The sequence below is a fragment of the Lissotriton vulgaris genome, chromosome 11 (assembly GCF_964263255.1).
Source record: "Lissotriton vulgaris chromosome 11, aLisVul1.2, whole genome shotgun sequence".
NCBI lineage: Eukaryota > Metazoa > Chordata > Amphibia > Caudata > Salamandridae > Lissotriton > Lissotriton vulgaris.
In genome coordinates, this window is record NC_141699.1 from 136,946,297 (window position 1) to 136,970,988 (window position 24,692).

The 24,692-nt window shown below is 48.5% G+C and overlaps 1 protein-coding gene across 1 annotated transcript in view; it reads left to right on the plus strand.

Moving 5' to 3' along the window:
- The window catches only part of SBNO1 (strawberry notch homolog 1), a 946,695-nt gene that overhangs the window by 427,107 nt on the left and 494,896 nt on the right, over positions 1–24,692 (plus strand). Inside the window, exon 13 of the mRNA XM_086942451.1 lies at positions 22,122–22,289. Coding sequence (XP_086798577.1) covers positions 22,122–22,289 — 168 coding nt within the window. The remainder of the gene's footprint in view (positions 1–22,121; positions 22,290–24,692) is intronic.

Consider the following 24,692-nt stretch of genomic DNA (forward strand, 5'->3'; position numbering starts at 1 on the left):
TGTGCACTCTAAAGATGCCTACCCCGCGTGGTGAAGCGTAAGAGGCCTACATCTGGACAAATTACCCCAGTTTTAACATCAAAACTATTGTTGATGTTCTCATCTTCAAGAAACTATTTCCTGGACGTTTCTCATATTTCACCCTTGCCTCCTAGTCACTATTTGGAAGAGTCTGAGGATGATGGGCTTTTTAAGCCAGCATGCAATCCTTCTCAACTCTGAATTAAATATCAGGATGAGGAAGAGTACTATGAGCCTTGTGAGTCATTATGAGGTCCTCAAGTGACCCCATTGCAGCAGGAACCTGTGGTGCAAATGCTTGTAGCCTTGTTGCAAGATCTGGCGGCTATGTTGAAGTATTATCATGCACTTTTTCCACCAGCTGCGCCTGTTCCAACACAACGTACTACGCTTCCTGTCTTGCAGGTCGCTGATCAGTCTGTCCCTATTGATGAACCTCGGGATGTTTTACCTGTACAGCATCTAATCCAGGATGATAATGACAATACTGTTTCGGAGGATGGGGAACTACCAAATTCGCCCAAGACTGTGGATGAATGAGATGACTATTTGATCCCTATGCTATCTTCGCCAGGTCTTCAGGCAGTAGATTCCCCCCTGAAAATATTGGATGTTTTCATGCTATTATGGAGAGGGCAGCAATCCGGTTTCACCTTCCTGTATCAGTGAAGCAAACGAATTGCTTCCTTTACAATTTTAAAGACCAGAGTAAGAAGTCCGTCCGTTCTATCCCTATAATAGATCATATCTGGGAAGAAGGAATTCAAATAATGAAAAATCTATTTTTAGTGCCTGCTTTTCTTCCTAGAATCGATAAATACATAGTACCAGATTCTGTTATTTCACAGGCTACTCAACATAGAACTCGGAATCCATCCATTCCTGTTACAGCATCGCCAGATAAGCATGGTAGGCGCCTTGATAACATCGGTCAGCGATTTATCACCATGGCGGGTGCTTCAGTTCATGCCACAGACTCCCTGGCAATTCTAGGGAGATATGGCCGCCAACCATGGTCGGACATTGCTCCATATCTTGATTTTTTTACCTGATGAAAAGAAATAGGAAGCAATAACAATTCTCCTTGAAAAAAAGGCTGTATTCGAAATAATTGTTATATCAATGGACCTAGCCTCCTTAGGTTTTCATCAACTAGCTGTAGCGGCAGTCCTCCGACGTCGGGGATGGTTGAAATGTAAAACTTTTCGCCCTGAGGTCTAAAAGATTTTGGACATGCCATTCGATGGAGATGCACTCTTTGGCAGGCTCTGCAAGACATCAAAAAAGGTACTGACACTGCCAAAGCCCTTGGCACCTTAAAATATCCCTTTTCGGGGATCCAGGGGCAGAGGATCTTATTCCTTTCGTGTTGGCTATCAGCCCCAAGGCTAACAGGGAAGATATAACTATCAACAGCAGGAACAGTCCTCCAGAATGCCTCTGGCTGCCGCTTATAGACAGCAGAATAGACGACAGCCCCAACAGGGCAGGGATTCTGCTAGAAAGCAATGACAACTTCCTAGCACCTGCAGCAGCTCTGCCACACCTTATTTCCAGGATTCCAAATGTATCCCAACATATCAACGATTGGAAACGATTGACCAGCGACAAGTGGGTCTTGCATATTCTCAAATTTGGGCACACCCTGGAATTTGTCAGCATTCCTCCTCCTCACCCACCTCTAAAGGAACATCCACCACATCTTGCTCTTCTCAGGAAAGAAGCAAAAACCATGCTCTTGAAAGGAGTGATAGAAAGAGTGCCTCACTCTCAAGTAGGGAAGATGTTGTATTCCCGCTTTATTCTAGTAAAGAAAAAATCAGTGGAATGGAGACCTATCCTGGATTTAAGAAAGCTGAACAAATATCTACAAAAGAAATCCTTTCTAGTGGTCACGCATCAGGAAATCCTTAAGCTTCTGGACCATGCAGACTTCATGACCACATTGGATCTCTAGGATGTATACTTCCACATCCCCATTCACTCCGAACATCGGAAATTCTTCAGTTTCACTGTGGCAGGTGCTCACTTTTAATTCAAAGTCCTTCCCTCAGGTCTCCACTCAGCCCGAGAGTCTTTACAAAATGCCTGGCCCCGGTGGCCGCTCACCTCAGACTTCAAGGCATACAACTTTTCCCTAATAAAGGCTCCTTTTTGGAAGGCATCTCAAGCAACGTCCACATGTCTTCAACTATTTCAATCCCTGGGAGTTTACAACAACGTCCAAATATCAGTTCTTCATCCTTCTCAAAGGATTCAATTTCTGGGGGTAGTCTTGGATACTCCAGGACAAGGCATTCTTGTCCAAAGAAAGGCAATCACGTCTGATTTCTCTGACATCAGACCTCCAAAGGAGACAGTTTGCTTCTGTGAGAATCATAAAATCTTTCCTGGGAATATTATCCTCAGCAATAATGTTGGTACCTCACACCCGTCTAAGGATGAGGCCTATATAGCACGCACGGAATATCGAGCACTGGTGGAAAAGGAGGTCATCTAACTCAGGGCCTCACAGCACCAACTCTATGAGACGGGTAGTCATGATACAGGAACAACAGGAGACCCACACAACCGCACCAGCCATTGTGAGTGCCTTTGCCCGCTACTACACAGAACTCTACGAAACTAGGCCACTAGCTGACTACTCCCAAGTCAATAGATACCTAAGCGCAATCGATACTCCCACTCTCTCCCATAAAGAACATATGGTCCTTGAAGGAGACCTCACCATGATAGGAGTAATGTACGCCATCAGTAAACAGAAATCGGGAAAAACCCTGGGGCTGATTTGGCTCCTGGCAGAATTTTTCAAACGCAATGCTGGTTTATTAGGGCCCCACCTCCTGAATATGTACCTAGCAGCACAAGAGGACCGGACACTCCCCTGGACCTCCGCAACGCTACAGTAGTAGTGATTCATAAGCTAGGGAAACCCGCCACGGATTGTGGGTCATATTGAACCATATTGTTACATAATGTAGGAACAAGAATCCTAGCCTTTAAACTAGCCACGCACCTATGCCGGTGATCTCATCCATTATTCACTGCTACCCATCCGGCTTTATGCCTAAACGAGCTACTCACTTTAACTTCCAATGTCTTGCCAACTGGCTTGGCTCAATGAAAAAGCAGACTTGCCCCACAAGTATTCCTCTCATTGGACGCCAAAACGGCCTTCAACGTCGTCCATTGGCCATAGATGCGACAAGCTCTGTTAAAGTTCGGTTTCGGTCCTGTATTTATGTCCCGGATAGAACTATTATACACCAATCCGTGAGCCAAAGTGTGAGTTAATGGGGTGATGTCGGTAGACTTCCCAGTGCGGAGAGAACTAGACAGGGTTGCTTCATGTCTCCTTTATTGTTCGCTCTATTATTGGAACCACTGGCATGCTTAATTAGGACGCATCCAGGTTAGAGCGGTTTCAGAGATAAGGCCGGGCTCCGCCAAGACAAACGGATCTCACTTTATGCTGAGGACGTTATTCTCTGTCACCAACCCTGTCAAAACAATCCCCCTGATCCTGCAACTATTCCAAGAATACAGCAAACATGTTGGGTTTAACATAAATTGGGACAATCGAGCCTCTAGCCAATGGGGGGTACTCTGGATACTCGGAAACTCCCAGGATGCCTTAGTTGTCAAGTAAGGGTTCAGTTACTTAGGTCTAGACATCAGCGCCAATGAAGTGGCGAACCTTCACTATAACATTAAGCTGCTTCAAGTGGAATTCCCTGAAGAGGCTGGGAGGTGGAGACTGTGAGAAGTTGGCCCGATATGCAGTGTTCACTATTCTAGTGACCACTATGCAACGGTCCAAACGACCCTTATGGTGATTGGTTGTAAGTCAACCGTAGACCAGCTATCCTAGTAGCGTGGATACGAGCAGTCTTCGGGCTAAACTCTAGAGGGCGTGTTAAGCCAGCTGTTATACCATCACATACCCCTTGAACACCAAGTGAAAGGACACCACACAAGTGTTATGAAAATAAAATGTGTATTTATTAGAATCACAACAGCCCTGTACTCTTTATGAGATGAGGACAGGGTACTAAGCACAGAACAAAACTCTTAGGAAAATTATTCAAGTGCACAATCAATACAAATGCCCGAGGGCACGGAAAGTTTAGTGGTCTCGGGCGGACCTGATAAGGCAAGTCGGAAGCGAGGGACTCAGGACCCTTAAGTAAGGAGGCTATGCGGGCACCGAAATGCCGGAGTTACCTAGCCACAAGGGCTGCAGCTGCACAAGTCTTACAGGCGTCGGGGGTCTTCGCTGACGAGCCAGGAGCCGGACGGAAGGAGTTGCTGGCCGGCGACCTGTGAAGAATAGTTCGTAGAGATCCAAGCCTGGATCAGAGATCGATGATACCTGAAAGCAGAGGGGACCAAGTTCGTACTACTAGCCAGTAGTCAGAGGGTACCAGGAAGGCACCGGATGGCCGTCACCTCGACTAGGTGAGTGGGCGACGCTAGGCTCTGCAGTCTCACGGACCAGGAGGCGTTGTCGGCGACCAGGATGGAGGTGCGAGCTGTCCCACGAAGGTTGATGCTGTCGGCGTCGCTGGGCCCAGGGTTGGGGCAACAAGCCTTGGCAGATTTTAGGGCCACGTGGTGGGCCTAAAATGGCGTCTTGAGTGGACCAGGAGGGTCCGGGGTGCTCCTCTCGTAAAAGGGAGCAAAGGCCGGTCTGGAGCAACCAGACCAGCAGCGTTGGTTGTCGGATGTCGTCAAGAAGGTCACAAGCCAGCGGCTAGTGATCGGACAACGGGCTGAGCGGCGAGCAGAAGGGCCCCACGCAGATCGTGGAGATGCTGGGAGGCTGCACTACGGTGCTGGAGCTGCTCAGGGTCGGGGCTTCTCGGACCCCAGAGCAACTCACCAGAGGATTCCTTCGGTGGTCGTGCTGGATTAAGAAAGCGTGCAGGTTTTGATGATGGCTGGTCCCTCGAGGTCTCGTCGTACCCACAGATCTCAGCTGAGCTGACGATGTGGGTAGAGGTCAGAGGTGCCAGGGAAGCCGGTTCTCGTCGAGCTGGGTCGTCGGATTCCTGAGGAAGGACTTGCAGCAAACCGCAGAGTTCTTAGATGGTGCCTGCGGATGCAGGGTGACTACTCCTTAGCCACAAGGGAGAAATCTTGAGAAGAGTCTCGAATGTCCTTTCGTAGAAAGTAGTTCTTGATTCAAAGATGACCTAATTTGGAAGGGTCCCCGCTCCAGCCTTTATCCTAAAGAAAGGGGTGGGTACATGACTAGGTCCTGCCCTAGGGGTGGGACCAGGAAGGGGGGTAGTTACACCCCTCTCCCCTGCCAGACTTTCCCCAGGTCAGGGGCTGCGCGCCCCTGGAACTGGTTCTAGCCGGCAGATGCGTAGTGAGCACCGGGGTGCCACTCCGCAGTCACCTTCTTGCAAAGCCCTACCTACCCAGAATACACAAACCCTGTCTGGGATGGTGCGAACACCGCCCCTGACCGGAAACCCTTTGTCCAAGCTCTCCTCGCTGGAAGGACTCCCAGCAGCAGGAGGTCAGACTCGTGTCTGTGGTGGCAGCGTCCATTTTGTGGAGCTGAGGCTTCAGTTAACTTTAACCGGGGTTCACAGTTACGTACATGTCGTGTCCCTCTAGAAGGGGGGAATGCTAACCTCGTCACCAGAATTGGTGAGGGGGCAGCATCCCGATTCGTATGACACCTTACTCGACATGTCTTGATAACGCTATACCGAAGTTACCGATGATACGCGTTATCATGGAACAGCCATTGGGTCTTGGTTCTGCAAGCTGCAACCGGGCTCGGCTCGTTCCAGAGCCCAATTCACACGGGTCCATGAACTCTGCCTTCAGGATTGTCAAGGCCTGCCATAGGAGTGACTGATAGGAACTCGGGTGTCCATTTTAGGGTTAGGTATAGGGATACTATACCTACAGCAACGGGCGAGTACGCCGCGTTGCCCCAGCTGTCGTGCAGCCAGTTGTGTCAGATTTAGATGGCCAGTCAGGGGTGGCATAATACATGCTTCAGCCCCTGGTAGGCCCTGGGTACACCGATGCCCTGAGTTACAGGGTCTGACAGGGTGGCCCAGTTCCAATTGGGTAATGCACCTAAGGTACACACATCAATTTAGCGAGAGAACAGCTAGGCTGTGGGTCTGATTGGCAGGCCCACAGCCCGAGAAAGTCGTAAACCAGTGAAACAAAAGCAAAAAGTCCGGGTGATCATAGGATTGCAGACCCTACTCTCCTACAGAGACTACTTCCTTTGATGTTACTGGGCTATGTATAAAATTATTACATTCCAGTAACTGCTCTATATACTTCAAAACACATACTGCTGATTACCAGAGACTATTTTTACAGCAATTAATCAGGAACTAGGCACACATTCTGTGGGATGGAGGCCACCCGAGAGTGGTGCTACAGACATTGCAACACAATCAATATAATGGGGTAATTGCCCTACCCGACATATGGTCCTACTATAGGGCAGCACAACTGGTTGTAATTAACAAATGGGGACACCTGTCAGGAGAGAACCACACTTATGCCCTGGAAATGGTACAATTCCAGAACCACACATCTCCATTACATCTATAGGGGCAAGGGAGTCTGTCGACTACTCCCCGCCACCCAGAAGAAGATAGAGGCCTGGAAGGGAGCAGAATTACAAATGCAATCGGAAAAAACTTATAAGGGAGACACCACTTTGGGAAGGCATGAGAATGCCGGAAATAGGTAGGCTCCAAGGATTTAGGCACTGGGACACATTTGGGATCTCTAGGCTGGGCAACATTTAAGAGAAGCTGACTTAATCCTATTGATAGTGCACAAATCTGAGTACCAACTAAAAGACACCCAAAGATATAAGTATTTGCAGCTGAAACGCACTTGAAGGGCGGCAAAGATTGATACCATTGACCTTCCCGAATTCGCGCCCCTAGAGGGTAGGCTACTCCAGGAAGAAGTAGCTAGTAAAGCCATATCATGGATATATAAAACACTAATCAATAACATTCCTGATAAGTTTAAATCCCTTAGGTCCAAATGGGAAGCACAACAGGACAGTTAGAGGATATTGACTGGGAAACAGCCTTAATGCACCCAAGAGAGGTGGCCATCAAGCTGCAACTTCACCTCATACAATTCAAAATCCTACACAGGGTGTAGTTTGACAGTGCACGCCTGCATGCTATGGGGAGAGGTAAGACACTTTGTGAATGTCAGCAAATCATAACCTACTGGTCCCAGATACTCCGGGAACTAAATGAGATACTAGGGGGCACAACTCCCCATGAATGCCAAACACAGCCTATTGGGTATTCTCTCAGAAGTGGATCTCCCCACAGTAAACTCCTACTATGTAACCTAGGACTGGTACTGGCGAAAAGAGATGTAGCCCGATGCTAGGGAGCCCCTGGTCTTCCCACACTTGTGGAATGTAAATCGAGCATAGACCTGTATCTGAAAGAGATATGTTAGTGATAGATTCCTTACCTTAGAATATTCCCAGGCGTCAGACTGGATCTGGAAATCTTTCGTCCGCATTACACATGCGCGTCGATGGGCGTCGTCGTACATCTCCGCGTGCGTCTTTGGTGTCATATTCGCCCAGATGGCGTCACTGGAGCTACTTAGACGCACCCACGCGCACTGACGTCAGTTCTTTCTTTTTCCGCGCTAGCAAGCGCAGATCCGGAGAGAGGTACCCCGTCAACTTGTTGACCACAGTGTTTGTTTAATTAAAATGTAAGTAAAACCTACTCCTGGTGCATAGGGATGCCCGGTTTCAAGCTTTGCGAGGCCTGTCAGCGCACGATGTCGCTGACTGACCCACACCGTGAGTCTCTTCTGCATGGGGCGTGACCATGACACAGAGTCGTGTTCCCACTGCTCAGCCATGGCCCTGAAAACTTTGCGGGAGCAGTCCCGAAAGGGGCTCGAGGCCCAGGAGTCAGCCCTGCGTCGTTCCAGGTCCCGGTCTCGTGGGAGGTTAAGGGCCCGTTCGCTGAGCAAGCACCATCATTCGAAGTCCTCGCACTCTGAGTCAGGTAAGGCAAAGCATTAAAAGTCGAAGAAGCGTCTCTCTTCGTCATCCCCTCGCAGGACGCGGCTGAGGGGGCAGGTGGCCCCGCCTCTGCAGCTCCGACTGAGCCTGAGCAGTTACTGTTGGCTCACCCACCCTTCCCGGGTCCAACGGCGACTCCAGGCGAATTGCAAGACTTCGTGTCTGCAATGGCATGCATCTTCCGCCCCATCAGTTCGCCTTCGGGACCCGTGGGCCCCACTGTTCCGGGTTCCTTGACGGTGCCGGCTCCAACTGCGTCGAAGCCCAGAAGCCTCCATGGCTCTGAAAGAGGGCTCCGCGCTTTTACCGGTGAACTCTGTATGGCCCCCACTGGCATCAGCGTCGCCAGCGGCCGACACCGTCATCTTCTTTTCAGACGTCTGGACGGTGCAGGAGGGATGTCTTCCGGTGCCGATCCAAACTCCAATGGGGGACTTTTACCCTTTTATTCACCCACGTCCTCGTCCCCTCGTGCAAGAAGGGGAGTATTGGGAAGGGTTTGAAGACCCTCTTGCAGCACAGTGCGAGTCCGTCCCCGACTGGGATGAGGAGACGGAGGTCGGTGAGCCGGATTACACTCCGGCGCCTGGTTCACCATCCCCTTCAGCTACTATGGAAGAGAGTGGTTCCTTTTCCACAGTGCTGCGTAGGGTGGCTGAGGCTCCTGACCACCAGCTCCCTACAGTGGCTGTCAGGACCAACCTCCTGACTAAAGTGCTTCGGCCAGCTTCTTCTACTGCAGAACCGCTGTTTAATGAGGCACTTTCTGATGTGCTTTTGGGCACTTGGTCCCAACCCAACACAGGGGCTCCTGTGGATAAGGGTGTGGGTCGACGTCATCGCCCGTCTCCAGGCGACCCTGCCTTCCTCACCCAGCACCCCACACCTGAAAATCTGGCAGTTCAGGCCTCTGCGTCCCCAAGTGCGTTTCCTTCTGCTCCACAAGACAAGGAATCCAAGAAACTGGAGCAGTTTGGCAAAGAGATTTATTCTTCCGCAAGTTCTGGACTGCGATCTGTGAAAGCTGCCTGTCTCCTGGACCGCTATTCCCATTGGATGCGGTTGAGCAGTTGCTACCTCAGTGTCCAGAGGAGGCACGGACAGTTCTCTCCGGAACTATTATAGAGGGGAGAGATGCAGCCAAGTTCAATATACGCTGTGATACTGATACCTCTGATTCACTGGGTAGGGCGATTTCCACATCGGTGGCGTTACATCGTCATGCCTGGCTGAGGACGACTGGCTTTTCTGCAGATGTCCTGAATACTTTGATGGATATGCCCTTCGATGGCACCCGCCTCTTTGGTGATAAGACTGATTCCACATTGGAGCATTTTTACGGACTCCTGGGCCACGGCCAAGTCCTTAGGCCTTTTTTGCTGCACATACTCCTTCCACTTTCGTTCCTTTCGAAGCTCTGGAAGAGGCATGCACACACATTCCTTTCAGAATAAACCTGCGCAGCAACAGTACCCCCTCCCCTTCGAGTCCATTTCTCCCTCCCCCCCCCCCCCTTCCTCCCCCCAGCCATGCCACTGCAGTTCCACCGCATGTCTGGGATCATTTGGCACTTCTCCAACAGGAAGTTGCGGCCCTTTTGGCCAAGGGGGCCACTGAGCGCGTTCCGACACCAGAAGTAAGTCGTGGTTGTTACTTCCACTACTTCTTGGTTCCAAAGGATGACAAGGGTCTATATCCCGTCTTAGACCTTCAGAATGTCAATCGCTTCCTCCGAAAGGAGAAGTTCAAGATGCTCACTATGGCTGAGGTCTTGTCTGCTCTCGACCCACAAGATTGGATGGTGGCATTGGACCTGCAGGATACTTATTTTCATATTCCCGTCCTGCTGGCCCATCGGCGTTACCTACGATTCACGGTAGCCCAGGAGCATTTTCAGTTAACCTTGCTCCCCTTTGGCCTTACCAGCACCCCTCGGGTGTTCGCGAAGGTGATGGCGGTGGTCGCAGCTCATCTGCGCAGATCAGGGGTTAGTCTTAGATCATAGTCTTCTCCTATCTCCACGACTGGTTGTTAAAGGCAGGCTCGCCTCAGTTGTCTCCCATCTCCAGACTACGTCCGACCTTCTGCATTTGCTGAGGTTTTCCATCAACGTGCCGAAGTTGGACCCGATTCCCTCTCAGAAGCTCATCTTCATCGGAGCGGGACTGGACACGGCGCAGTTTCGGGTTTATTCTCCTGAACAGCGAGTCCAGGACATTCGGGCTATGATTCCGATCTTTCAGCCCTTGTCCTGGGTTTCGGTCAGGCATACCTTGAGGCTGCTGGGACTCATGGCCTCCTGCATCCTATGCTGACCACCCATGCCAGGTGGCACATGCGGGCTGTGCAGTTGGACCTGAAGTTCCAGTGGGCACAGCATCAGGGAAACCTGTCCGATTACATCCAGATCTCAAAGGGCGCTGCACAACAATTGCAGTGGTTGCTCACGAACCACCATTGGGTCACCGGCAGATCACTCTCCCTTCCCCATCCGGAGCACACAGTGGTGACAAATGCGTCCCTCCAGGGTTGGGACGGCCACATGGGAGAGGCAGAGATCAGAGGCCTCTGGTCTCCGGCGTAGTCCTGGCTCCATATCAACCTTCTGGAGCTTCGGGTGATTCTTCTTGCACTGAAGGCATTACTCCCCTCTGAAATAGTGTGGCTCACTAGTTAGAGGCGGCAGACCCGAGAGCAGAGGACGGCCCGGGACCAGGGTTCGATTCCCGGCGCGGCAGGTTTCTGGACCAGGGTCAGCGGACTCGATAATTCTCTCGCCTCGTGCCCACTCTGATCAGCGATCACACTCGGCAACTCTGGGCATTAGCTTGCCTCATCTTCACTAACGGCCCCACCAGACCGCCGGGGATGCCTGGTCTCACCCTGGAGATACCCATTAAGGGACCATCTCTCAGGGAAGCCAGGAAGGGTTTCGCAGCGGTCGAAGCGCCTTGGGACCCTACGGGTAAGTAGTGCGCTTTATAAATGCCAATACATTTACATTTACATTTAGACCCTAAGTCAGGAGGCTCTGCGCATCGGGACATGGCTGGAACGTCATGGTATTTCCTTGACTGTTCAACACCTGGACGGTTCTTTGAACGCCATGGAGGACGAACTCAGCTGCTGGTGTCTGATGGATCACGAATGGCGTCTTCACTCGGGGGTGGCGCAAGGTCTCATTGAACAGTGGGGAGAGCCTTGGTTAGATCTATTCGCCACCAAAGAGAACTCGCAATGTCATCCGTTCTGCGTGTTGGAATTTCCAAGGCGGCACTCGCTCGGCGACGCTTTTCGTCGCAAGTGGAGTTGGGGTCTGTTGAACGCCTTTCGGCACATACCACTTCTGCCCAGAAGATCAGACGCGACCGGGCTTGAGTAATCCATGTGGCTCCGGACTGGGCTTGTAGAGTTTGGTATCCCGAGCAACTCGGTATGAGCCTGGATCCCACGATCCGACTGCCTCTGCGGGAGGATCTTCTGTCGCAGCAGCAGGGGACGGTTCTCCACCCAAACCTGCCCTGCCTCCACCTACTTGCGTGCGAGAGGGAGCGGAGACAGTTGATTCCATTTGACTTGCCTCCCGAAGTCTATGATGTCATTCTGGCAGCCAGGCGTCCTTCCACTAAATCAGTATACGCCTGCAGGTGGAACAAATTTGTGGCATGGTGCACAGCCAAGACTGTGGATCCCCTTTCTGTCCCTCTTTCTGAGGTCCTTTTGTTCCTTCTTTCTCTGACCCGGCAGGGCTCTGCTCTGGGTACTATCAAGGGCTACCTTTCGGCCATTTCAGCCTTTCTGAGGCTTCCAGATCAGCCTTCTCTTTTCAATACCCCTGTTGTACAGAGATTCGTAAAAGGTATTACGCATATGTTCCCTCCTGTTCCTTTCATAATGCCTCAGTGGGACTTGAATCTGGTTTTGACCTACCTCATGTGCGCTCCCTGTGAGCCGCTTCACAATTGTCCCTTAAGTCTTCTGACTTTGAAAACTGCCCGCCTGGTGGCTAACACCTCGGCCAGGAGAGTGAGTGAGCTTCAGGCTCTTTCTTGTAAGTCTCCTTTTCTATTGGTGTTCCGGACAAAGTTGTGCTTCACACTTGTCCTTCCTTCTTGCCAAAGGTTGTCACTGCCTTCCACATCGGGCAGACTATCACTTTGCCCACTTAATTTCCGTCTTCGCATCCTTCCAAAGAGGAAGAGAGGCTCCACCCTCTAGACCCAAAACGTGCGCTCTCCTTTTACCTGAATCGCACACAAGCATTCCGGGTGGATGACCAGCTCTTTGTTGGCTACGCAGGCGCCAAGAAAGGCCAGGCTGTTCATAAGAGGACTATCTCCCACTGGGTCGTCTTGTGTATCAAGGCCTGTTATTCTATGGCTAAAAGGGAACCTCCGGTGGGGCTGCGCACACATTCTACCAGGGCGACAACAGCCACTACGGCATTGGGACGTGGTGTCCCCCTGCAGGACATCTGTCAGGCTGCCATGTGGGCTTCACTGCACACCTTTACAAACCATTATTGCCTTGACAGATCCGGAGGGACGGCTTCTTTGACCGCTCTGTTCTTCGTGACTTTCTGGTGTAATCTTATTCGCAGACCCACCACCGGGGTTTGTATTGCTGGGGTTATCTATTCTAAGGTAAGGATTCAATCACTAACGTGTCTCTTTCAGATGCATAAGTTACTACTTGTGTAAAGATATATATGTAAGAGACATTAGTTAGTGATAGATTCCTTACCGCCCCACCCATCCTCCCCTTTCTGAGAACTGATTACTGGGGTTAAGGTCATCCTTTCGGGCCCTAGTTTCTATGCACCAGTGGTCAGTATCTTACATGGCTCTGCGTTCCTGTCGCGGGCAGTTGTGTACAGAACTGACCTCAGCACGCATGGGTGCGTCTAAGAAGCTCCAGTGACGTCATCTCGGCGAATACGCCGCCAACAATGCACGCGGAGCCATACAACAATGCCTATTGACGCGCATGGGTACTACTGACGAAAGCTTTCCGGATCCAGTCTGACGCCTGGAGATATTCTAAGGTAAGTAATCTATCACTAACTAATGTCTCTTACAGATATATCATAACACAAGTAGTAACTTGTGCATATGGTCGCAGAAAAGGTGACATACAGGGCAAGAGGGTGCCCAAAAACGTTTGTAAAGATCTGGACCCCCTGGCTGACCTACTATGAACTTTGGGTAAAGGAGGTGAGCGAAGCCCACACACTTACCTGGGTTTAAAGAGTGGGAGGAGACACAAGTTGCTCTTCCCCATCCTGTAAGAGCTCACATCACATGAAAAGGTTACATGCTGAACACTGTCTGGTGATGTATTGATCGGTAGTAACCTACACTGACCCTACTGTTTCTCAGACCTGCGGTCACTTTGTCTCACAATGTCCTGTATTTCATGTGCAATGTGTGTATCCTAATATATTGGATGATCTTGGTAATAAATTTGTAAAAAAAACACACTGATTCCAGTTTTGGATTTATAAATAAATGCACCCAGAGGGTACCATAGAGGTTCCCTCTGAACCCTACTATTCCTCTAGTGTGGTGCCTGACTGGTCCTGCCCAGCCTGCCATCACAGACCAGTTTCTGACCTCCTAGGAGGTGAGAGCCCCACTTTCAGAGGTCAGAAACAATGCCTGCTCTGGCAGGATGTGTTTACACTTCCTCCAGCAGGAAAAATAGTAAATTAGCATGTCAAGGCAGGGCATTCAAAGTGCACACCACCTTTGATATGTGAGCCTGGCTACTCCCAGACCTGGAGGATGCCTCCCACTCCCCTGAGGCCCATTTTGTCGTGCAACCTCAGAACATTACAACCCTGACTCCCCAAAGAAATCATGGTAACAAATCTAGAGCTTTTTTGTTTGATTACTGATGTATACCTAAAGAGATAAACAAGATATACACAGCAAGGTGTTTTAGTATGTATTGAAGTATTGTGATTCTTGTATAAAAGACATGTGCTGCAATGATTAATAGAAGGAAACAAAATAGCATAATTTGCATTATGAAAATGGTGAAAAAGATAAACAGTTCATCCATTGTGCTATACCTTGAATATATGCTGGCATATAACAACTATATTATAATTTTTCCCTTCCTCGCGCTACCTAACCTAGTGTGTTTTTGGTTGTGTGAATCTGTCAAATGCATGTAGGGTGATCTAACTCCTCATTACCTGTGAGTAAGTGTCATCTGGCTTCCCATTTCTTGTAGAGCTGGGTATCCCTCCTCGCAGAGGTAAACCAGAATCAGCCGGGCTGGAATTCCGGCAAGGAGTGACAGTGACAGCAAAATGCTCCTCTGCCCAAACAAGGAAGTAATGCTGTTTATATAATAAATCCCCCATACTGCCATGCCGAAGCCCCAAATCAGTCTTCCATTGTGTATTCTATTGCGATAGCTCTGTCGCCGAGCAGACAAATTTAAGTGACAACATTTTGCTTAATGAAATTAGCTTGTGTACAGAATGTTCAAGGTAGTTGATAATATGCCCATGAAGTGAAAATGTAAGCAAAGGCGGTTTCAGAGAATATTATCATGCTCAGGCATGCAATGAAATTTGTCAATAAAGTATTAAACGTTAACATGCAAAATGTTGGTATTCTCTCTTGATCCGAATGTGACTACATGACCATTTGGCACCAGGACAGGTGGGAAATTAGATTGTCAAGAGGCGCGTTACACTTCCAGGCTGGATGCACCTCTAGGATGGGAAGCCTGAAATAATCACAAAAGAAAGAATCCCACCATCTTGTGTGTGGTCAAATTAGCAACTGTGGGACAGAATGATGCCAACTTCCCACAGGAAGTGGTCCTCTAGAGCGTGTAGTGACCAATTGGCTACTACTCTTCACTCCCCTTAACGCCTTTAAATTGAGTATTTAGATGGTCCCATGACACCAGTTAAGCAGATTTATGGGGCTGGAAAAGAAAGGACGACTAAGAGCCACCAATGAGAGAACTGAGGAGTAGCAACTGACTTGGTGTCAACCCCGCCAGCCTACCTGCTGTCAGACAATCGCATGGATCCGGCTCATCCAGAAAGCGATGTTGGCCCTAAAAGCTGTGGAAGATTGATCCATGACTTTATCTGGCCAGCAATATCTACCTTGGAGCAGAGAAGCTGCTTTCCTCTTCGTTTGCAGGCACCAAAAGGACTAAAACAATAGCTTCTGCTAACGCAACCCTGTTGTAATGGCCGGATTTTCCGCTTAGATGGAATCAGCCCCTAGGGGCCCCTATAACCCAGCCAAAACGTACTCACCTCCCTCCTTAGAACGTATTCACAATGGATATAGATATATATATATATATATATATATATATATATATATATATATATATATATATGTATGTACAAGTCGTACCTAAGGATGGGGAAATAGCAATAAACATGCATAAGTTTTCTACTATATCTTATTCACATCAGTTAGTCTCGCGGCCACTCCGACCCAGACTGATCTACGCCAGGGCAGACATGACACACAATCCGGTGCGTCTACACATGGGCCTGCAGAACCCAATGCTCTCTTTTCCAAACGGTTTACAATCCGGCAAACCTACACGCCAGTAATCCCCCCCGGCGCTCTCACTTACACAAGCCTCAATCCTGTGGGTATACACGCTGGTAATCCACCCCAGCGCTCTCACTAACGCCGTATATCAACGACGACCACATTCCTATGAGTACCTATCGGAACAATTTCTCCTTTGTCTACTTGGGATAAAACTATAATAATAGAATTTAGTACGGTTTCCAAATAGTTTAATGTGCCCCTTATCCTTGGCATCGAAGGTCCACTTTACTCCCTACTTACCTGATTGGGGTTACTCATCCATTCATTTAAATAACAACCACCTAGAAGCACCGTTTACCAAGATTGAACAAGAATACATGGCACATATTAGTTTACTAGAAACTAGGGTATTTATTGTCAATAACATATAACACAATACTATGCAACACGAATTATGCAAAGAAAAGGAAAAGGTAAGGATTAGAATGCGCGCTTATCATAAAGAGGGCAGATATCACCTTGTTAACGTGAAGTCGGGACTCGGCAGTCATCTTGGTTCCCTTCTCGTCTGTGTCCTGGCTCGTCTCGCAGTCACACCCCAGCCGTCACAAGTACACGTCTGCACCGCTAGGCTCAACCTCGTCTGCTTCCCTCCAGGCCACTGGAACCTTGCTGGTTATTAGCTACTGTCTCTCTCTCTCTCTCTCTGTTTCAGTGCGCTCCGCGCTAATTCTCCTTCAGTCTCTCTCAGCGAGTTTCGGTCTTAAATCTTTCTCGGACTTCAAAGATGGCGACTGTCCGCCATGAAATGATTAATGGCAGAGATGCTAACGGCTAGATGCCGCCTAGGACTGACTGTCGACTAACTAACACCTTCGCTAATATCAAAACCTGTTCCTTCATGGAAAGCTACGGCCAGCAACCTGCCGCCCACCAAATTCTTGTACCTCCCCGTACCAAGGACACGTTCCCAGCCGGCCGGCCTCAAGTTGGTGCTTCGGAGTGGAGAAAAATACATTCCTTCGATAAGGGCCAGCCTGAGCCGGTTCTCTCCAAGCGAACAACAGCTTGAAACTAAAACATTACACTTCACCTAGAAGGCCTCTCGAGCTACCAGGCAGAGGGCAAGATGGAGTCTGTCTCGTTTAAGGCCTACGGGGCCCGCAATATGCATAACTCCATGGAAAATATCCTAACACGTTAGCAAATAAGCAAATCATGATTAATACTTATGTATCTATCCCCTAACTCAAATTCATAAGCCCTACTCTAAAGAAAGGGACACGGAAATACTCTACTATATAAAAAGCAGGGATCCTATCTATAGTCCTAATCCCTATGCTATAGGGGTGATAGGCTGGAGTCACTCTCCACCATTCTCCCTCTTAAAGGAGCCAGAAAAGGTCAGCCATTACACCTGTCTGACCAAACAACACTGCATACAAGCTCCCTGGCCCAAGTTACTGTGAACAAACAGTGCTCCTGAGGCACAGAGACACTCAAGAGTCGAGCACCCTCCCACCCCCCTCCCCAATGGCCTCTATCAGACTGGTCCCTTAGTCCCCACCTACAGCCTCTTGCCAGGGAGCAGGAACCACGAAAATCCAACACCACCAAGCACCACTGCACCCGAATCCTCCAGCCCAGAGAGAAGTGGACCAACGGGGTCCTAAGACAGCTTGTTTTGCATGCCCCCTACAACCACGAGTGTCTCCCCCAGTGTTACCCCACCAGAGAAATCAGCACTGCAGCTGAGCCCACCAGCCCGAGTACCAGTGGACTAGAGTTGTCTACAGGCCCGAGCATCTCAAGGACTGAGCCCCCCTGTGGGTTTGCACAGACTGGCTCCTCAGTCCCTACTTGCAGCCTCTTTGAGACTGTACCATTCCCCATTGACTTCAACGGGGCACTGTGAGAAAGTGCCCTCTTTCTGCATGGTATGCCTCCACTTTTTGCTGAATTGCTGATGTTCTTTGACTGAGTGTGCTCTGGGCTCCTGCTCATCAGGTACCCAGGGCCTATGTTCCTTCCCTAAAATTGCATTGAAGCATAAACCCAATTGGCATCTCTGGCCACAGGTCAGCCCCTGGTAAATGGTACCACAGGTACCCAGGGCACTGTGACCAGAAAAGGCCACTGTGGGATTTAATGTAAAATGCACGACAGAGGCATCTTAGAGATGCCCCCTGAAACTCTACCAACTTCTAGAGACCTGACTGAGTGGTTGCCTAGGCTGCCACCAACAGACAGGTTTCTGGACCCCTGGGTCGAGAGCCTGCTGTTTTCTGGGCTTGAAACAATGCACATCCTGGAACGAGGTGCCTAGCCTCCTCCCCCAGGATGGGCAGGGTTCACGAAGGGGAAGCTTCAAAGCGCCTTTGTGAGCCTCCCCAGACCCGTTTGCTGCGTTCAGCAACTGGTCCCCACTGCTTCTACCCCCCACATTGGGCTGGAGAGCCGGCATTAAAAACAAGTGATGGAGAGGTGTGCCCACCTCTGCCAACTCCACCCCTCGTGTGTAGGAGGCGAGGTGAAGCACAACTCTGAGTCCCCGCCATCTTGAGGATGGGGGGACCCAACCAAACAGGGACAGACTCCTGCCTCCCCTCCCACTGGAGGGTGGCTCAATAGGGGGTGTACCCACCCCAGGGAAGTGACCCATTGGTCCCTGCCCTTTACCTACCTGTAACGCCCCTAAATCCAGTATTTAGAGGGCACCCTAAACCTTGCTTCCTCAGATCTACAAGAAGAAAACAAGGACCTAACAGCAGTGCAGCCAGCTAACAAGAGGAAGATGCCCACTGATTTGCATCTAGCCCGACAGGCCTGTCTCCCCTCAGACCTGCTCCTGCGAAATCCCGGTGTGTCCTGCAGCCAGCAACCTCAAACCCCAGAGGGACCTGCCTGCCTTAACTTCCAACGACTGCTTCTCCTGCGAACACCAGATTTGTCCAACTGCAACCTCTAGCAGCAGCCAGAACCCAAAAATGCAGCCCATTCTGCACCTGCCGAACCTGGCCCGAGCTTGAGTGGACAAACACCACGAGGAGGTCACCCTGGCGACCCTGACCCGATATCTGGCGACTCCTGAACTGCCTCAAGTCTCCAGCCGAAGCCTGCACATTAAATCTAGAAGGCCCCCCTAACCGCGACCAGGAGCTGGTAAGTTCCTCCCCCTAAAGGCACTCCTGCATCCGACACCCCACGGCCTTCTGTGCCAAAGCCAATGGTGCCTAACCAACCCTTAACTTCCCAACTTATCTCTTGAAGTGGTGGTCGTACCCAGAAGTCCTTCGTCTCCCTTCCTGCAGTGCTGTTGCAAACCGTTGGTTCTCCATAGAAAACAGGGCACCTGACGTTGAAACAGCACTCTGCATCCAGCCGCCTCAGTGCCGCTGAGTGTGCACCTTTTGTGCTACTTTGTTTCCCCATTTTCCCTGACCCTAGGAGCTTTGCTCCCATAACCCAGTGGCCTGCTTGCCAGTAGCCCCCAACCTTAGGCCTCCTATCCCCTATTGGATAACATTAGGCCTCAACACTCTGCATCTGGCTGCCCTAGTGCCACTGAGGGTGTAACAAGAGTGCATCACTGACCCTGGGGGACCCCTGAGTCTAACCCGAGAACCTTAACTCCCACAGTCCATTACCTACCTGTGAACCGATAACCGGTTTTCCTCCATAGGATAACATCGACCATTTTCTTCCAAAAAGTTTTTAAGTGTGGAGTTTAGAAATGTAAAAATATTCTTTAAAAATAGCACGAATAACCAAAACTTATTTACTTACCTGTTTGCAGGAAATGTCCCAGTGCTGAATCAAGAATCCAGCACTGAGATAGAAAAGTAACGCAAAAAGTAACTTACCTGTAATTTACTGAAAAAGACTATTCATTTCAATATACTTTATTTAAGTATTGCAACCTACAGCATCCCCTGTAAATCAAACAAAGTACAATTCCTATTCTATTTTCAAACTGTTCTACATTCAGCAACTTATTACTGTAAAGTATGTAATGCTTACCTGTGCCAGGCTTGCCTGGTTCTAAAATTAAACAGTGTATTTTTTATACAAAAACAATTGGTCTAGAGTTCAGTCCACGAGTGTGTGAATTTATTTGCTGACTGTGTACATCAAATGCTTAACACTGTCCTCTGATACTGCCTTACTGCTTGACCACTCTACCACAAATAGAAAGTACGGATCTATCTAACCTCTGCCTACCTCTGGGGTCACCTGGACTCTATACGCACTATACCTCATTTTGGATTAGTATATATAGAACCAGTTTCCTACAGACACCGAATGCTTTAGTGCAAGTCCTGAAGAACAGTCCTGTAAATCGCTGTGAATCAATGGTGCCTCTGAGGCATAGAGACCCTCAAAAGCTGAACCCCATCTTGGGTTTAGCAGAACTGAGCCCCCTCCATTCCCCACCTGCAGCCTCTTTCTGCATGAACCGCAAGAGCCTTTAGACTGCCGCAAACCTGCATCCAAGCCCCTTAGCCCCAGAAGGGACCAAACTGTGCCCTCAGGGTCCTGAAACCCTCCACAGCTTAACCCCTTCCACACTCATGACGAGCTGGGCTCGTCATGGTGTAGCCTCCTCAAACACTGATGACGAGCCCAGCTCGTCATGAAATAAAGGAATACAGCAATTCCCAGCACAGGAGGGGAATTGCCTTAGCAGCCATGGAGTTAAACCACCCCGCCTTCACCCTCTGGGTGGGGCAGAACGAGACCCGCAGCCCCCATCTGCAGCCTGTTTATCCAGGCATCCAAAAAACCGCTAGTGCCTCATGCAGTGCGACCCCTCTAGAGAAAGCACGACTGCACCCAACCCCCCCTGCCAGAGTTCCAGAGACTCTCAAGGACTGAGCCCCCTGCTGTGTTTGCCCAGACCGACCCCTTAGCACTTGGTTGCAGCCTCTCTTTACCCTAGATAGAGCTCCTTGGGATTACTAGAGCGAACCCATGTCCACTCATAAGGGATAACTGGACTCTTTATACAGTATACCTCTTTTTGGTAATAGTATATTAAGAGCCAGCTTCCTACACTTGAGATCTCATCTGCAGAGACCTATGGGTCTTCTTGTAAGCCACAAACTCTCATGCTCCTTTCAGGCTTTAATATCAAAAGTTGCTTTTCTGGTAGCAATCACTTATTGCGCAGAGTTTGTGAACTCAATGCTATGTGTAGTAGAGCCATTCATGATATACAAAGACAAGATAGCCTTAAATTCAGATCCCCAGTTTCTTACAAGGTTCGGTTTCACTGGTTCATCTCAATCTCCTCTTCAGTTCAGGCGCACAATTGAACTTATATATTCTTTCAAAATCAAGTAGGACAGAAAGGACTTTTGCCTTAATTAGATCCCAAATGGAATTCTGTTTGTGTGTGCATATTTCTATGCTAGAATTAGTGTATTGTCCTAGATTGGTCCTCATATGGGTATACTGGTTCCATTTATGGTCATTGTGAGATTGACGTCTTAAGTTTTGTATGTTACCTTGTAGTTATTTGAACTGTGTATATTCTAATTGAGTTCAATGTTCACATACAGCTTATTTGGGCATTTTTTTGGTTTATAATTTATTGGATTATCTCTGCAGCACATTTAGACTCAACCGTTGTTTAACCTTGCAGTGCTGGCCTTTCCAGAGAGCCAAGGATGCTTAACGAACTCCCACTTTCAGTTACAGACTGTGTCTTAAGTGTTGCTTTTTATGGTGGTTTATCAGGGACCAACTCCAATGACTCACTTCAGAAAACTTTTCCAAATACTGAGGTTTTGGTAAAAGCATCTGCTTAAATATGTGTCTACTAGGTCGAAACAATGATGCGCATTCCTTGAAGATACTACAGTATCTAGTTACTGATTGGTGTTTGATAAATTACTAAACTTAATTTGTTATCAGTAGTGCGCTCTGAAGCACTGAGGAATTCTATAGTTGGGGCATTTGGAATGTCACGATTTAGGACATTTGCTATCACTATAATGCTGTTTCTCAAGATTGCCCGACTTGTTTTGCAATTGAAGAAAGTCATGCTAATTTAAATAGCCGCAAGGCACCCTTATTGCCAACTTACAAGTACAGTACACATGCTTGACTAAGTCTTTAAGTGCAAAACTCCTCCCCTTTTTTTGTGAGGAAATTCGTACTTTCCACTTTTAAATGCTTAGAATCTAAGTTTTGGGGTTATGGCTTGTAGCCAGTCCGCCTCTCAGTTGCCTTGTAGTGTAACGTATTGTGGATTTGTAGAGAGTGAAAAATAATTTAGAAATGTGAATCTATTAAATACTCAATACTACTAAATTGTATTTGCATTTAAGTCACTTATTTGTCCCCTCAAACCCTAATATTTGGTACAACAGAATACTGATTTTGAAAAATGTAAATTTACAAATGGTGGATGAAAGTGTTCGGATTTATGTCTCCATATTAAAATTAACTTACGTTTTTCCTTCTTAATAAACAATTTGAATCTCTCAAAACAGATCCCTGGCTTATAAGAAAAGACCACAAAAAGGGAAAAGAAAAGAAGAAAAAGAAACGTATAGATCCAGATTCAATTCATAGTGCCTTATTAGCATCTGGTCTTGGTTCAAAACGTCCAGCGTTTTCTTCAGCTGTTACTTCTACCAGTAATACCACAAGCCTTCCAGGTAGGACTAACATTAAAAAAATACATTTAATGGTATGAATATTGAGTCTCTCTATTGGAGTTTAAAGTACTTGCTTAAATGTTTCTGATAGGAAACTGTTTGGTAATTGTGTGTGGTGAGTGCATCCTTTAGCACTGATTCCTTGGAACGTCATAAAATGTGCATCATGAATCTTTTCCTGGATTTAAAGTAAAAACAGACAAAGGCAAAAAACACAATAGAAGTAGATTGCATGAGATGTCCACCACAAGCTCGGAGAATGCACGAAAGGGGAGAGAATCGCCATGAGAAATCGAAAATGCTATTTGGATTCTGCACGGTGTTCCACCGAAAAGTTGCTCTGAAGGACAACTGCAAAGTCTGTAGCCTCTGCTTGCAGAGGCAGCATGACATGTGAAACTTTGAAGCGAGTGCCAAGTTTAGGCTGAAAACCTTGAGTGCAAGGAAGAAAAGGCAAGCCATAACACTGTCATACAGACAAAAAAGAAAAGGAGAGAAGTCCGAGATGACAATGTTAATGATGCAGACTTGGCCAAGATTGAAGGCTCCGACACAAAAATTGAAGAAGTTGACCGAGTAGAACCAAATGTGCCAGCAAAGAAGCCCAGGGAGAGAATCTCAAAAACCCACTCAATTAATATTGAAAATAGTTAGGGGACGGAGCTGAAGACTTTAATTTCGAAACCTCACAAGGCTACCTCGGCAACCAAAGGGACGAACCCAAAAAATAACCTTCAGGGCCCGAAAGAGACACCGATGGTGGGCGCCCCTTTGGACAAACCGACATCAAAAGTCACACGAGAGGCAAGGTCTAATGGGGACCCAGCGGGCACATCGGATTTGAAGAAAATGACGTTGAATACTCATCGCCGATAAACAAGCCCTCAAAATTGAATATAAAAGTGATTCTATTCAGATATGGGGGTGATCCTTTGGGGGGGGGGGGGGGGGGGGGGGGTTATTGACACATAAATGAGGGAATTACAAATCCCTTTGAAGCCTTGTGGGAAAAGTCCAGGAAGGAAGAAGATTAACGTGAGATCAGACCCTAGGCAACCCCTGAGCCACAAGAAGAGGAACCGAGAATCCTCCTTTGTGAGGTCACACAGTACTAGGCAATCTTCAAGGACTCCTAAAGCAGCGATGGGCAAAGGCAGTGCCTCAAATTGGATTAACCGGAGAAGTATGTCGACACATAAGCCCTTGTAAGGAAATGCTTTTTTTTTGTGTGGTCACCCCTAAGTTTTTTGACTGATGCTGCTGGGTTTATGACTATGTTAGTGCACTGAGACCTGCTAACCAAACCTCTGTGCCATTGCCCTGACCCTAAATTGTATACCGAATTGGCTGTACCCATTAGGCGAGGGCTAACTTATCTTTATGTCCCTAGTAAATGGTACCCACTGCATGTAAGTTAAAGGGGTATTCCAGGAGTTGCAGCTCTGATTGTGCCGCCCAGGAGGTTCTCCACGTAAAACAAGTCTCCAAGTCCGCCACCCAAGACTGGTGGAGCAGTTGTGCACTGGTAGCCCAACTTTGCCATTGAGAGCAGTGGCACAGCCACTACATCCCCATAACATGTTTGTAAGTCAGCTTTCTGGCAGGCCTACCAGTGCCTAAAGGCAGGATGCAAATTATGACAGAGGCAGGACATGTGCTTTGCATCTCCTCGCAGTAAAACATGCAAAATGGCCGTTTTACTGTTGAAAGACCTGGTTGTTTATTTACTGAGTGCAGGGTTACATACTGACGCCTCAGCAATGCTAACTCCTGAACGGTATAACCAAAGTGGGCACTCCAAGGTATCAAAAAACTCATTACATTATGTCCGGCTTCCATCTCCAGTCCAAATTAATGTAACTTATTGCAGTGTGCAGCTTTAGCAAAGCTGCAACTTTGCTGCCTTTAAAAATCCTCTGCTTACCAGGCACACATGGAGCCTGCTCTATGTGACAGTTTTCTACCCTCTTGGAGAGACTAACTGATGACTTTCTGGAAGGAGAACAATATGGGATTGCAGGCCAGGGAGGTGTCGCCTCCCTTCTGCAGAAAGCAACTTGGGTGTTAGCCCAAAAAGGCAGGCTTCAAAAGTGACGCCTTCTTTGTGGAACAGATGTGGGACACCAGGGGGGAAGAGCTTCCCTATCTTTGAGGTAGGCAGGCTGGCTTGGGGAGCAGTGAGGAGAAACCAGTGGCCAAACCAGTTTCCCCAGGGCCAAGTAACCGTGAGGTAACCTCTCCCCTGGATGGGCTATTGAGGTTGGTACCATAGGAGAGGAGTCACACCATCTTGAGAAGGGTGCATCATGGAATAACCAGATGCTGCACTTCACAGGAAGTGGTCTCCAGATGGGAGTGAACCTGGTAGCTCATTGGCCACCCACCACATCCTGCATTGAAGGC